This window comes from Mobula hypostoma, chromosome X1, assembly GCF_963921235.1.
Source record: "Mobula hypostoma chromosome X1, sMobHyp1.1, whole genome shotgun sequence".
Classification (NCBI taxonomy): domain Eukaryota; kingdom Metazoa; phylum Chordata; class Chondrichthyes; order Myliobatiformes; family Myliobatidae; genus Mobula; species Mobula hypostoma.
The window spans coordinates 12,112,514-12,125,616 of NC_086128.1; the positions used below are offsets into that span (position 1 = coordinate 12,112,514).

At 41.9% G+C, this 13,103-nt stretch overlaps 1 protein-coding gene across 3 annotated transcripts in view; it reads right to left on the reverse strand.

Moving 5' to 3' along the window:
- Nucleotides 1–1,133: 1,133 nt before the first annotated feature.
- Nucleotides 1,134–13,103, reverse strand: part of LOC134340327 (LIM domain and actin-binding protein 1-like) — a 44,898-nt gene continuing 32,928 nt past the window's right edge. For all 3 annotated transcript variants that reach the window (XM_063037418.1, XM_063037417.1, XM_063037419.1), the window contains 4 exons: nucleotides 11,303–11,372; nucleotides 10,205–10,296; nucleotides 5,465–5,598; nucleotides 1,134–4,175 (listed from right to left, as the gene is read on the reverse strand). In XM_063037418.1, coding sequence (XP_062893488.1) covers nucleotides 3,161–4,175; nucleotides 5,465–5,598; nucleotides 10,205–10,296; nucleotides 11,303–11,372 — 1,311 coding nt within the window. In that variant the 3' untranslated portion in view covers nucleotides 1,134–3,160. The remainder of the gene's footprint in view (nucleotides 4,176–5,464; nucleotides 5,599–10,204; nucleotides 10,297–11,302; nucleotides 11,373–13,103) is intronic.

Sequence of the window (13,103 nt, forward strand, 5' to 3'; positions counted from 1 at the left end):
TTACACAGTACAATTACTGTGGTCACCAGAATTTGGGGAGAAGTGGCATTTGGGTCACAAACTATTTAACCATCTCTTGGGCCCAAACCCCATTTGAGTGGGAACAATTGAAGTCATTTCATTTGGGTGAAGAGTAAAGGATTTTTCACTCCAAATAGGAAAGCCCCACAGTCTTAAGTAGCAAAGTAAAATGTAGTATTTTTCAAATCTTGAAGGAATAATTAAGACTATGCTCAATCAATAATCTTCCTATGTTCTTGCCCATTTCCTTTACACTCTGAAAAAGACTTAGTACTGCTTAATTATTACATTTAGAGCATCACATCAAATCTCTTTCTGGAACATGAATCAGAAGCATCTTTATAAATGGAGCATTAAAACCACAAGACACAGGAGCAGAATTAGGCCAGTCAGCCCATTGAGTCTGCTTTGCCATTTTCATGGTGGTTGATTTATTATCCTTCCTAACCCTATTCTGCCTTCTCCCTGTAACCTTTCAAGCCCTGACTAATCAAGAACCTATCAATCTCCACCTTAAATACACCCAGTGACTTGGCCTCCATAGCTGTCTATTGCAGATTTATCACTCTACCACAGATTTACCACCATCTGGCTAAAGAAACTCCTCATCTGCATTCTAAACTGACATCCCTCTGTTCTGAGGCTGTGCCCTCTGGTCGTCGCCTCCCCCACTATAGGAAGCATCCTCTCCACATCCACTCTATCTAGGTGTTTCAACATTCGATAGGTTTCAATGAGCTGTCTTCAAAACTCCAGCAAGTGCTGGCCCAGAACCATCAATCACTCCTCATACGATAACCCTTTCATTCCCAGAATCATTCTTGTGAACCTCCTCTGAACCCTCGCCAATGTTAGCACATCTTTTCTTAAAAGGGGCCCAAAACTGCTCACAATACTACAGCTGAAGCTTCACCAATGTCTTATAAAGCCTCGTCCTTGCTTTTATATGCTAGTCCTCTCGAAATGAATGCATTTGCCTTCCTCACCAACTCAACCTTCAAATTAACAGCATTGTGCTGATTTTTGTAGGCCAATGTGCTGCTGCCTGGGGCTCCGAGCTCATTGCTAAGAGGTGTTGGAGAACCATGCTCAGTGTCAGCACTGCATCCAAAATGAAAAGATATTCAAGTACAAAAAATATTATACCGGAGTTTTTTTTATTACATGCTAAACAAAGAAATCATGTCACAGACAATACACAACTGTAAAAACAATTTTAAAAGAAAGTCAATAGTGGTCGTCAGTCCTTTTACTCCAAAGGTCATTTTGGATGTTTCTTCAGCCACTTCCAGTTTCAATGGGCAAGAACTAAGCTAGCTACCTTATGTTTTTGGGATTGTGTGGGAGGAGTTCCTGCTTGGATGAATGGCACAGAAGTCATCCCCCACCTGGAGTCTACCAGAGAAGTAGTTTGTGTGGACTCCGTTACCAGAGAGAGGGGTCTAGAGTCAGAACACACAGCAGGTTCCAATTTAACACCAACCCCACAGATAGCCAGCATCAAGATTTAGAGAAGCATAGTAAACGGGGACATTTGGGCTTAACATGGTGGAGTCAGTGGATTTATCATCTGACTATCTCAATGTGGACACTCAGAACAAGTATTCCCCCACTCTTACCACCAACATCCTTACAATGGAGGAAGGGGAAGAGGCCTCTGCAAGTTGTGCATTATTTGGAATTAAGAATGCCATGATTGGCAGCAACACACACAAAATGCTGGAGGAACTCAGTAGGTCAGGCAGCATCTATGGAAATGAATAAACAGTTGATGTTTCAGGCCAAGACCCTTTATCAGATTGGAAAGGTAGGGAGAAGATGCCAGAAGATATTCAATGATAACTGTTCACCTGCAGTAAAATGAGAAACATCAAGTGCAATGTAATAAAAAGACTGACTTTACCTGAAATTGAAAAAAAAATCACCTTAAACCAAATCAAGTGCCAGGAGGCTGTAGTGACACATCTAACACATACCCAGAAAACACAATTCAGCATTGCAGCATTAGTGTATACCAAAATGTCAGAAAATTAAAACTGCAAACCATATCACATATCAAATTCTTCACTTCCCATCTAAAATCAAAAAACACAATATTTTCAGCAGCATTCTGTCCTCAAACATATGCTGTACATGTATAACACCAAGGTATAAAATGAAAGAAATTGGGGAACAAAGGCAAATTGACTGAAGACTAAGGTCAGGTTTGCAGCCAAAACATTACTGCTCAAGTGGTGTATATTCCAATGTCCCCATTTACATCTCACAGGAATTAGATGCACAACTTTGACACAGGGCGAAAACATCAAAATGTCAGGTTACACGGCTTTGAAATGCCAACAATGGAAAGGCTAGTTGGTCACACAATGTTTGGAACCCAGTCCTCATGTCACTCAATGATGAGTGATGGATCACACCAGCTCTCTAGCCAAACATATTCAATCCAGCAAAATGTAAAAAACTGATAACCTCACTGTTCTATAGGCAGGGGCTGGACAATAAGAAGAAACAGCTACCTTCAACCTTGGCTAGTTTTTGCTCCATTATCATTTACAGTTAAGTTGCCTTCAGTTCTTGAAGGTGTTTTTTTTTTGATAAACCCAATACATCCTTTCTTTTTTAGATATTGGGAGACCATTTGGAAGTGTGCTAAAGGAGTGAACCAAATATAATGTGGGGTAGGAAATGCAGGAAGTTGCATTGTGTTTTGAAACTAGATTAGATTCGATCCAGCAGATGGGCGGATGCTGCCCCAGCACCCAGGCCTGAATATTGAAACCTGAGTGCAGTTTAAACTGACAATTCCATAATCATTCTTTTCATACGCTTGGATCTTTACAATATACACCTTTTAGGGTTAGCAACTATAACCAGTGGACAGGAAATAGGACTCATAGCATGTCCAAGCAGAGACTTCTTCAGAGTGGACATTTAAACAAAAAATACCAATGTGGCAATTACTTGCCTCTTACTCCAAATAGAATTCATTTTACCAAATTTTTCATTTCAAAATAATGCTCCCACCAACATAGACACTTGAATAAACCACTTTACAGCAGGAAGGTCTGAGCTGATACTGACTTCTAAAACCCACAAGGCCAGTCACCAATTAAAATGTAAATCACCATATCCACAGCATCTAATCCTCATCTTCATAATATCTATTTCTCTTGATTTGTTCTTCAACCGACAGTTCCTTGATTGCTTCCACTTCGTCTTCATCCTCCTCTGATAAACTGTCTTCCAGTTTTTTCTCATTCTCAAGAATTTGCTCATTCGAGACAACAGTGTCCCCTGGGGTTTGCGGCGAGCCTGACTCATGCCTGGATACCTGCTCCTCATCCTTTCCAAGGTCAGTCTCCCCAGCCATCTCTTTGAACTGATCTTTCTCCACAGGTGGATAGTTGTCACTTTGGACTTCTACCCCCTCTCCAACCACCAAATCACTCTCCCACTCAATCTTGGCTGGTGCTGGCAGCTCCTCTTCATCTTTCACGCTTTCTTTCCTCTCATTCTTTGGTTCAGTCTCCCCCTCACCTTCCTTTTCTTTACTGACTACCACATCCTGGACTGCACTACTCTTGGTGGGCTGGGCATTCTTCATCGGCTCCTTAACAGTCACAGGTTTCAGGGGCTCAGCCACACTAAATGGTCTCCAGCGCTCCTTCAGGGAGGCACTTCTCCTCAGTCTGGAGCCGTTGACGAAATCTGGGTTTCTCTTGGTGGTCTGTTGTTGGTCATCCTCTGGAGGCCATTTTGGTTTGTTAACTCTGATACCCTCTTCAGTGGAGCTGGTCCCTTTAATTCCTGCTTCAGTGGGTGGTGGCCAAGCTATTTTTAGCCTCCGTGTTTCCACAGGTTTCTCCACTTTTTCAGGTGACGGACCAGAAGCCAAAGCCTCCATGCTGGCAGCCAGAACCCCCACCTTGGCTATAGAAAGCTCGTCCACTCCAGAGCCATCAGCCTTGGCCTCCAGTTTATCCAAGGAATCTTCACTCTTGCTCTCTATGGGGTCACTCTCGTTTCTGGTCATCCACAACTCTTTGTGGGGTTTGTGGCCAAATCCCTCATCATAATTACCTTTGGACTTGAAGAGCTGACTGAAGTGTGGTTTACAGTAGACACTCCCATGGAGGGAGGCAAAATTCCCAAGGCTGAGCAAAAGAAACATAGAAACATTTAAGGCATCTTGCAAACAAGGACTCAGAGACCAGGTCTCGGACAAACATGTATCATCTTTAAATGCAGGCAGAGAAACACAGAAAGCAAGACAGCAGCATTATAAAGCTGCAGTCTCAGTGGTGTTGGTTAACCAGTGGGTTTAGCAGACATTCAAAATGCTCACTGTCCTGGAGAAGTGTGAGGTGATACACTTTGGAAAGACAAAGTCCAGGGCAGAATACAAAGTAAATGGCAGGATACTTGGTAGTGTGGAGGAGCAGAGGGATCTGGGTGTACATGTCCACAGATCCCTGAAAGTTGCCTCACAGGTGGATAGGGTAGTTAAGAAAGCTTATGGGGTGTTAGCTTTCATAAGTTGAGGGATAGAGTTTAAGAGTCGCAAGGTAATGATGCAGCTCTATAAAACTCTGGTTAGGCCACACTTGGAGTACTGTGTCCAGTTCTGGTCGCCTCACTATAGGAAGGATGTGGAAGCACTGGAAAGGGTACAGAGGAGATTTACCAGGATGCTGCCTGGTTTAGACAGTATGCATTATGATCAGAGATTAAGGGAGCTAGGGCTTTACTCTTTGGAGAGAAGGAGGATGAGAGGAGACATGATAAAGGTGTACAAGATAATAAGAGGAATAGAGTGGATAGCCAGTGCCTCTTCCCCAGGGCACTACTGCTCAATACAAGAGGACATGGCTTTAAGGTAAGGGGTGGGAAGTTCAAGGGGGATATTAGAGGAAGGTTTTTTTTTTAAAACTCAGAGTGGTTGGTGCGTGGAATACACTGCCTGAGTCAGTGGTGGAGGCAGATACACTAGTGAAGTTTAAGAGACTACTAGACAGGTATATGGAGGAATCTAAGGTGGGGGCTTATATGGGAGGCAGGGTTTGAGGGTCGGCACAACATTGTGGGCCGAAGGGCCTGTACTGTACTATTCTATGTTCTATGTCCCAGAGACAAGATTACCCCTTTATTCTCCTGTCCCCAGCAATCCCCCTCCCCAAAAAAAACTGTTTTATGCTTCATTCCTGACTTCTAAAAGAACCTTGGATTTAAACACTAGAATCCAATCCCACTGAGCACCGATTGACAAGTAAAACCAGAGACACCGGGGGTACCCAAAATGGTCACTGCCATTTGCCTGGAATTCAGCCCAGATCAGGAGGTTCACGGAGACCCTTTGTGCAAAGTTTACCCACACATAGAAGAGTGGGGTTGAAAGGAACAGATTTTGGATTACAACTGAGGAAACCAGAATCAAAGCTCTCACCTGAGTTTCATGTTACAGTGGCTACAACGGAAACAGACATTGTGAAAGACCTGTTGGTTTGCGACCAGGCGCTCCATGGGATAAACCGTCTTTTGGCAGGTGACACACAACTCCCTAGCTGGGAGTTGGAATTTCTGAGAGCCAAAACAAAACAAAAGGCACTAGTTGTAAAATGAAAATTGTACAAACAGCAAAACAATCTTGAAATGTGACAGAACATTAGGATCAAGTGGCACTGCTTCACATAGTCAAAATGTCAGAAATCAGAGGGGAAAACTGGCCTGGAGAAAGTCAGCAGCAAATACTTGAGCGAATGATGAGGTCACTTTTGGATTTTGCAGATTGAGTTTAGATTATAGTTTTAATGTTTTCTCCGAACAGTTTCCCCAAGCACAAATTAGCAGAATGGGGGCAGGAAGAGGAGGAATAAGGCAACATCTTAAAACAAAAGGCAAGTGAGAATAAAGGAAATAGGAACAGGCTGTTCGACTCTTTATGCCCGTTCTGCCATTTACTAAGATCATGGACAGTCTTTTACCTCAGCAACACTTTCCTTTGTTGACCTTACAGCCTTCAATTCCCTTAATATACAAAAATTGATCTCTCCCCCAACATACTCAATTATTTATAAACATGAGATTCACAGCTCTCCTGGAGGGAGAGTGCCAAAGATTCACTACCCTCCCAGAAGTCAACCTGGTGAGAGAGTGACATGATTTCAGAATATTGTTGGGTTTAAAAAAAAGCTCACTTTAGACCAAATGTTGGTTTAAATTCAATTTTAAAGACCATCAAGTTTACATCACAGCTTACACAAGGTGTCCTATGTTTTTTTTTTAAGGGTGGGGGCTGCTATGGAAAACTTTTATTTTTTTAATTTTTTTATATAAACTGATGCTGTACTCAAGACCCCTAACCTTTGGATGGCAGTACCGTTATACTCTTGACACCAAGTTGCTTATGTCATAAATAATAACGCCAACAGTAGTTTCACACCCCATGCATTTTAAACCTCAACACAAATGCAAACCAAGACTACAATCCTCCTCTCCCTTCCCAATAGCAACACACCCATGCATTTCAAGCAGAGTTTTGGTTAAAATATGTGATTAACCAAAGCAGGACAAGAGCAGCATATTGCTCAGACATTAACTTAGATCAAGCAATTTTTGTTAAAGCTTTAAAAATGTCAAGTCTCTTTATAAAGAGCAAACAGAACCTCATATCGGAGAGAGAGGAATGCAGAGAGAGAAAAGGGATACTTCAGGAACAAGTAGAAGCTGAAAAATAGGCAAAGAAATAAGATTAAGCAGCAATATAATCAACAGTAAAAGGAAGTTAAAAGGTTACAAAGTTTATAAATGCACTGATTCAATAATGAAGAGAGACTAAACAATTCTTCACACTTAACTCTCATCTTAACTGTTCAAACTTTCAACTGTAATCGCTCCAAAAAAACTTTGATTCTAAACATTTTATATATGAAGAGCTAGCAATATACTGAGTATTTTCAATATCAGGAGAGCCAGGTATTTATTCTGTTGCTGAAATTCTCCTTTCAGAAATTAGCCTACTTTAGAGGACTGAATAACAAGACCACTAATAGATAGCCATTCTCTGGTTGGACCTTCTCTAGGGAAAAGTTAATTCCACTTCCATTCAGATTAACAAGGTGACAGATGTGGTGGTAAGCTCATCACATCTTGTAACCATAGCACCCAGCGCCTGAGAGGCAGCACACAACTTCGATGAAAGATGCTTCATGCTGGGACTCCTTGGATGCTGAGGAAGCCATGTCCAGGAGTCAGACTATTTAAATTGCTAGGAGCTCATCTCCTTATCCCACTGACAAACTTGGAGACTCAAAAGGTCTGGCACCAAGATAATGGATCTGTTAGTATAAACACAGCAAGCTCGCAGGCACCAGACTCCATAACTATAGATAAACAGGAGCAGCACAAAACTGATCAAGGCTAGGAACATACCAGATTTGATCTCGTTTCTCCTCCAAACTAGCTAATCTGGGTGCTGCAAATTACAAACCCCATTTCCAGAAATGTTGGGATGTTTTCCAAAATGCAATAAAAACAAAAATCTGTGATATGTTAATTCACGTGAACCTTTATTTAACTGACAAAAGTACAAAGAAAAGATTTTCAATAGTTTTACTGACCAACTTAATTGTATTTTGTAAACATATACAAATTTAGAATCTGATGGCTACAACACACAAAAGTTTGGACAGAGGCATGTTTATCATTGTGTAACATCACCTTTCCTTTTAATAACACTTTTTAATCGTTTTGGAACTGAGGATACTAATTGTAGTAGATTTGCAATTGGAAATTTTGTCTGTTCTGGCTTGATATAAGACTTCAGCTGCTCAACAGTCCGTGGTCTCCGTTGTCTGATTCTCCCCTTCATGATGCGCCATACATTGTCAATAGGAGATAGATCTGGACTGGCAGCAGGCCAGTCAAGCACACGCACTCTGTGTCTACAAAGCCACGCTGTTGTAGCCCGTGCAGAATGTGGTCTGGCATTGTCCTGCTGAAATAAGCATGGATGTCCCAGGAAGAGACGTCGCCTTGATGGCAACATATGTCTCTCTAAAATCCTAATATACGCCTCAGAGTCAACGATACCTTCACATACATGCAACTCACCCATGCCGTGGGCACTGATGCACCCCCATACCATCACAGATGCTGGCTTTTGCACCTTTCGCTGATAACAATCTGGATGGTCGTTTTCATCTTTGGCACAGAGAACTCGACGCCCGTTTTTTCCAAAAACTAGCTGAAATATGGACTCAACTGACCACAGCACACGGCTCCACAGTCTTTCGGTCCATCTGAGATGAGCTCGGGCCCAGAGAACACGCTGGCATTTCTGCATAGAGTTGATGTATGGCTTCCTCCTTGCGTAATACAGTTTCAGGTTGCATTTCTGGATGCAACGACAGACTGTGTTGAGTGACAATGGTTTACCGGAGTACTCCCGAGCCCAGGTGGCTATAATTGTCACAGTAGCATGACGGCTTCTTAGGCAGTGCCGCCTGAGGGCTCGAAGATCACGCGCATTCAACAGTGGTTTCCGACCTTGCCCTTTACGCACTGAGATGTCTCTGAATCTTTTCACAATATTATGTACTGTAGATGTTGAAAGACCCAAATTCTCTGCAATCTTGCGTTGAGAAATGTTCCTTTTGAAGTGACTAACAATTCGCTCACAAATTTTGGGACAAATGGGTGAGCCATGCCCATCTTTGCTTGCAAAGACTGAGCCTTTGATGGACGCAACTTTTATACCCAGTCATGATATCTCATCTGCTACCAATTAGCCTGCTTAATGTGGAGTCTTCCAAACCGGTGTTACTTGAATATTCTGTGCACTTTTCAATCTTATTTTAACTCTGTCCCAACTTTTGTTGAGTGTGTTGCAGCCATCAAATTCTAAATTCGTGTATGTTTACAAAATACAATTAAGTTGGTCAGTAAAACTATTGAAAATCTTTTCTTTGTACTTTTGTCAGTCAAATAAAGGTTCACATGAATTAACATATCACAGATTTTTGTTTTTATTGCATTTTGGAAAATATCCCAACTTTTCTGGAATTGGGATTTGTATTTCAGCTACCCATGAGATGGGAGAAAGTATTCTAGAGTAGCGGTCCCCAACCACCGGGCTGCAAAGCATGTGCTACCAGGCCGTGAGGAAACGATACGAGTCAACAGCCCCTTTCCTCATTCCCTGTCACACACTGTTGAACTTGAACATAAGGTTGCCAACTGTCCCGTATTGGCCGGGACATCCCATATATTGGGCTAAATTGGTTTGTCCCATAAGGGACCGCCCTTGTCCCATATTTCCCCCGCTAAGGTAGAGCGTTCCTATGAAACCTTTCGTGCCTAAGTGGCGTAAAGTGAAGAAGCAATTACCATCAACTTATATGGAAAAAATTTTTGAGCATTCCCAGACAAAAAATAACCTACCAAATCATACTAAATAACACATAAAACCTAAAATAACACTAACATATAGTAAAAGCAGGAATGTTATGATAAATACACAGCCTATATAACATAGATGTATGTACAGTATAGTCGGGAAGATCAAGCCAAAACCAATTTGTGTAAAAAAAACAGCACGCAAGTGCATGTGCACGTCACTCACACATGCGCACACAGGTGCCCGCGCAAGGCTTCATGGTCATGGTAGTCTTTCTTGGGGTAAACACAAGTGTCCTGGGATTTGACTGCTACTTTTGTCCCTTATTTGGGAGTGAGAAAGTTGGCAATCCTAACTGTAAAAGACATGTTGCAGTGAGTTTAACCCTACTTGAACACACCCCCCCCCCCACAGGGTCGGCTGGTCCACAAGAATATTGTCAATATTAAACTGCTCCACAGTGCAAAAAAGGTTGGGGACCCCTGTCCAAGAGGCAGCAGAGTTCCCATTCTAGAACATACCCATTTTGTAAAGCTAAGTTCAATAGTTTCTTTTCCCTTCGTTCCTCAATCCTCACCGCCCATGGTTGTCCCTTGACAACTAGACTCACATGGAACAAAGGGCCACCTGTGGAGATGTGGGAGTAACACTGGTGCAGTGTGGACACGGACTCTTAGCAGGGAAATAAGCAAGACTAATAAAGAGGAAAAATATTTTTTGTGCCACTTGCCAGCTTTGTGAAGTTAAATGCGAATTATTTAACAAGCTGACCCTCTAGAGGATGCCTACCTTAACAGATTTGGCTGGAATGTTTTGTATTTCCATGGTTGGTCTTTGTGCCTTGATCCCATCAGCTGAAAGCTTTGGCATCCCTTCATTTTCTGTATTAACATTGGACATTTAATAAAACATTAAAATGTTTGAACCACAGAGACTGTTAGCTGTTTATGCAAACACAGAGGAGCGATGTTTTGTATTTTATTTGAACTGCAAACATGACATCAAAACCTCCCGTAGGTCACCTACTGGCTGGAAGTGGTTGCAGATGCACCCCCATACAAAACACCAGGCAGAGTCAAGCGAGACCCACCTCCCACAACCAAGCAAGTATGCAGCTGAGGCTGTAACACCAAAATACTCCAAACAGCCTTTGACACAAGGTAAAGCTGGAGCTGGAGGCTTGTGTAAAAAAAAAAAAAAAAAAAAAAAAAAAATCTTTTTTTTTAAAATGGTTTTATAATCTGAGACTGTGGATGCTGGAATCTGGAGCAGAGTTTTCTGGAGAAACTCAGATCAGGTAGCATTTTCAGCAATGGTCAGTCGGACATTGCATCAGGAACTCTAGTTCCTCCAGCAGATTGATGGTGCCCAAAACCACATCAAGATTTCTTCAAGAAGAAAATAAAATATTTAAAGCAACACATTAAATCACTGAAATATAATTTAAAACATTCATATAATAAAAAGAAAAAAATATTCTAGCCTTTTCCACCTCAGCCCCAAGAGGCTAGGGTTTGAATGAGGTGGCGGCAATTTCTGCCTGCTGTAGGATGAGAGGCAGATTCTCTAATGTAATACAGTGGAACTTCCGTGCACTCAGAGTCTACAGAGCCCAATGACTTAAGAGGAGAGACAGATGTCACTCGGCACACCCCAGGAGCCAAACTGCTAATGGCCCAACAAGGATTAGCTCCCTGACCTCAGCCAAGCTCCATTTGGCCCACTGATCTCCAATATTTGGAGAGCAAGCATGTTATTCCCCCAGGGAAGACTCGGCAAAAATTCAAGAGTTAGAAAGGCTGCCAAGCCATGTCTGAACAACATGTAAAGGTAGCTCTGGTAAAGGGAAGAAATACGCAGGCAGAGTGCAAGCATAGTGTGCCTCACCTTGGGTATCGAGTTGTCTTTCAGAAATAGAACTTTTCCAAGAACTGGAAGTGCTTTCAATCACAGACCCCTGAGACAAAACAAAGAAAATTATAAAGCTGCATTTTTCAACAGTTTAATAGAAGGAAACATGAAACAATGATAGAAAGATCTTCTCTAGGCAAATTTTCAAAGTAACAATACTTTAATTGTTTTGTCTATTGAGGTTTAACCTTTGTGTATGATTTGAGAAGCAACCTTGAAGGGATGAATAGCCTACTTTAAAAAAAAAATTATGCTCTAGCACTCTAACATCAGTCCTTAATTACTGCAAAGATAGTGGAGGTGGGGAGAGATAATCACACCTACATTTATGAATCACGAGCAGTTGGCCTCACTCAAAGCAGCTGATTTAACTGGAAGCTCAGCCACAGCCTGAAACATTTGTTTCCTGTTCAGTGCCTGCAGCACGTCATTTACAAAATGCAGCACAGTCACTTACCACACCTGCCAAGCCCATAGTGCCACTGCATAAATGAGCAGTAGGTACATGGGAAAGCACCAAGCTCTCCTCCGTGTCACGCACCATTCCAACAGTACCCTCAGGTAAGCAGACTGCAGCCAAAGTGTCAGATCAATGCTTTATGGGCAAGCAGGGATGTACAATAAACATTGGCTTGGCTCGTAATGCTCTGATCCATTAATCAATCAATAATGAAATATCTAACATTCGCTCACAAATCTTATGCTTAGAACAGAAGTGCAGAAGGGCATTCACCCCTCATATCTGCTCCCCCACTCACGGCTGATCTACTATCTCACTCTCCTGTACTAACCCCATGTCCAATTCTCACTGTGTGAACATCTATTCATCTCTATCTTCAATACCCTCAGCAACTGAACCTCTCCAGAAGAATTCCAAAAACTCACAGATCTACACAATTTGAGAAAGACATCTCAGCTATTGTAGTCCAATCCTGCAGCTTTCCAACCTGGTCGGTGTTCTCACACCTTGCTGGGTCAACACGACACCTCGATTCAACCACTTACCCTTGCCCTACCCCACCATTCATCCTCTGATCACCAAGCAATAAGCATTCAGAAAAAAAGTGATTGGCATTAAAAACTGACAAGAATGGAAAGCGAGTTAAATATTGGCACACTGAGATCATTCTGCAAGCTGAAATTCATTAACAGGTTCTATTTTTAAATTAAGTTGTGCATGAAACCAGAGTGGCCAGGCATTGCAGAGACTGGTCAGAGATGTGAAACCAGTGGGTCACAGTGATCTTCAACTTACAATGCCCAACTTTAGAATAGTTATTTGGAAAAGCAGTTTCACTAAAAACTTAACAGACATTACAAAGCCTGACATAAACCCTCTGATCCCACTCAGTTACTTTCAAAGTTCTCCAGGGTCTTAAAAGTTTAATTAAACAGTTAATTAGTGTAGTCATGTGAGAAATCACACAAAAATCAAATTGTACATCAAGAGCTACAAACAGCATCATGAATTCCAAATAAACTGGAAATTTTAGTATCTGCTGACCACTCCAAGATATTAACAACAGTACAAAAATGGTATGGCTAGAAATTGATTACCATAACTGGTATCCAGGGCCCTTAGTATTACTAAGGATCTCGCCCACCCAGCATCCTCTGACTTTTACCATCAGGCAGACTACGATGCATAAAAACAAGAACAGCCAGGATGATAAATGGTTCCTTCCCCCAGGCCATTTGGCTTCTGAACTCCCTGCTGCATCGTATTCGAAGTGTCACTGGTTAATCTGTTCCATACCTTACAATATTTAATATTACC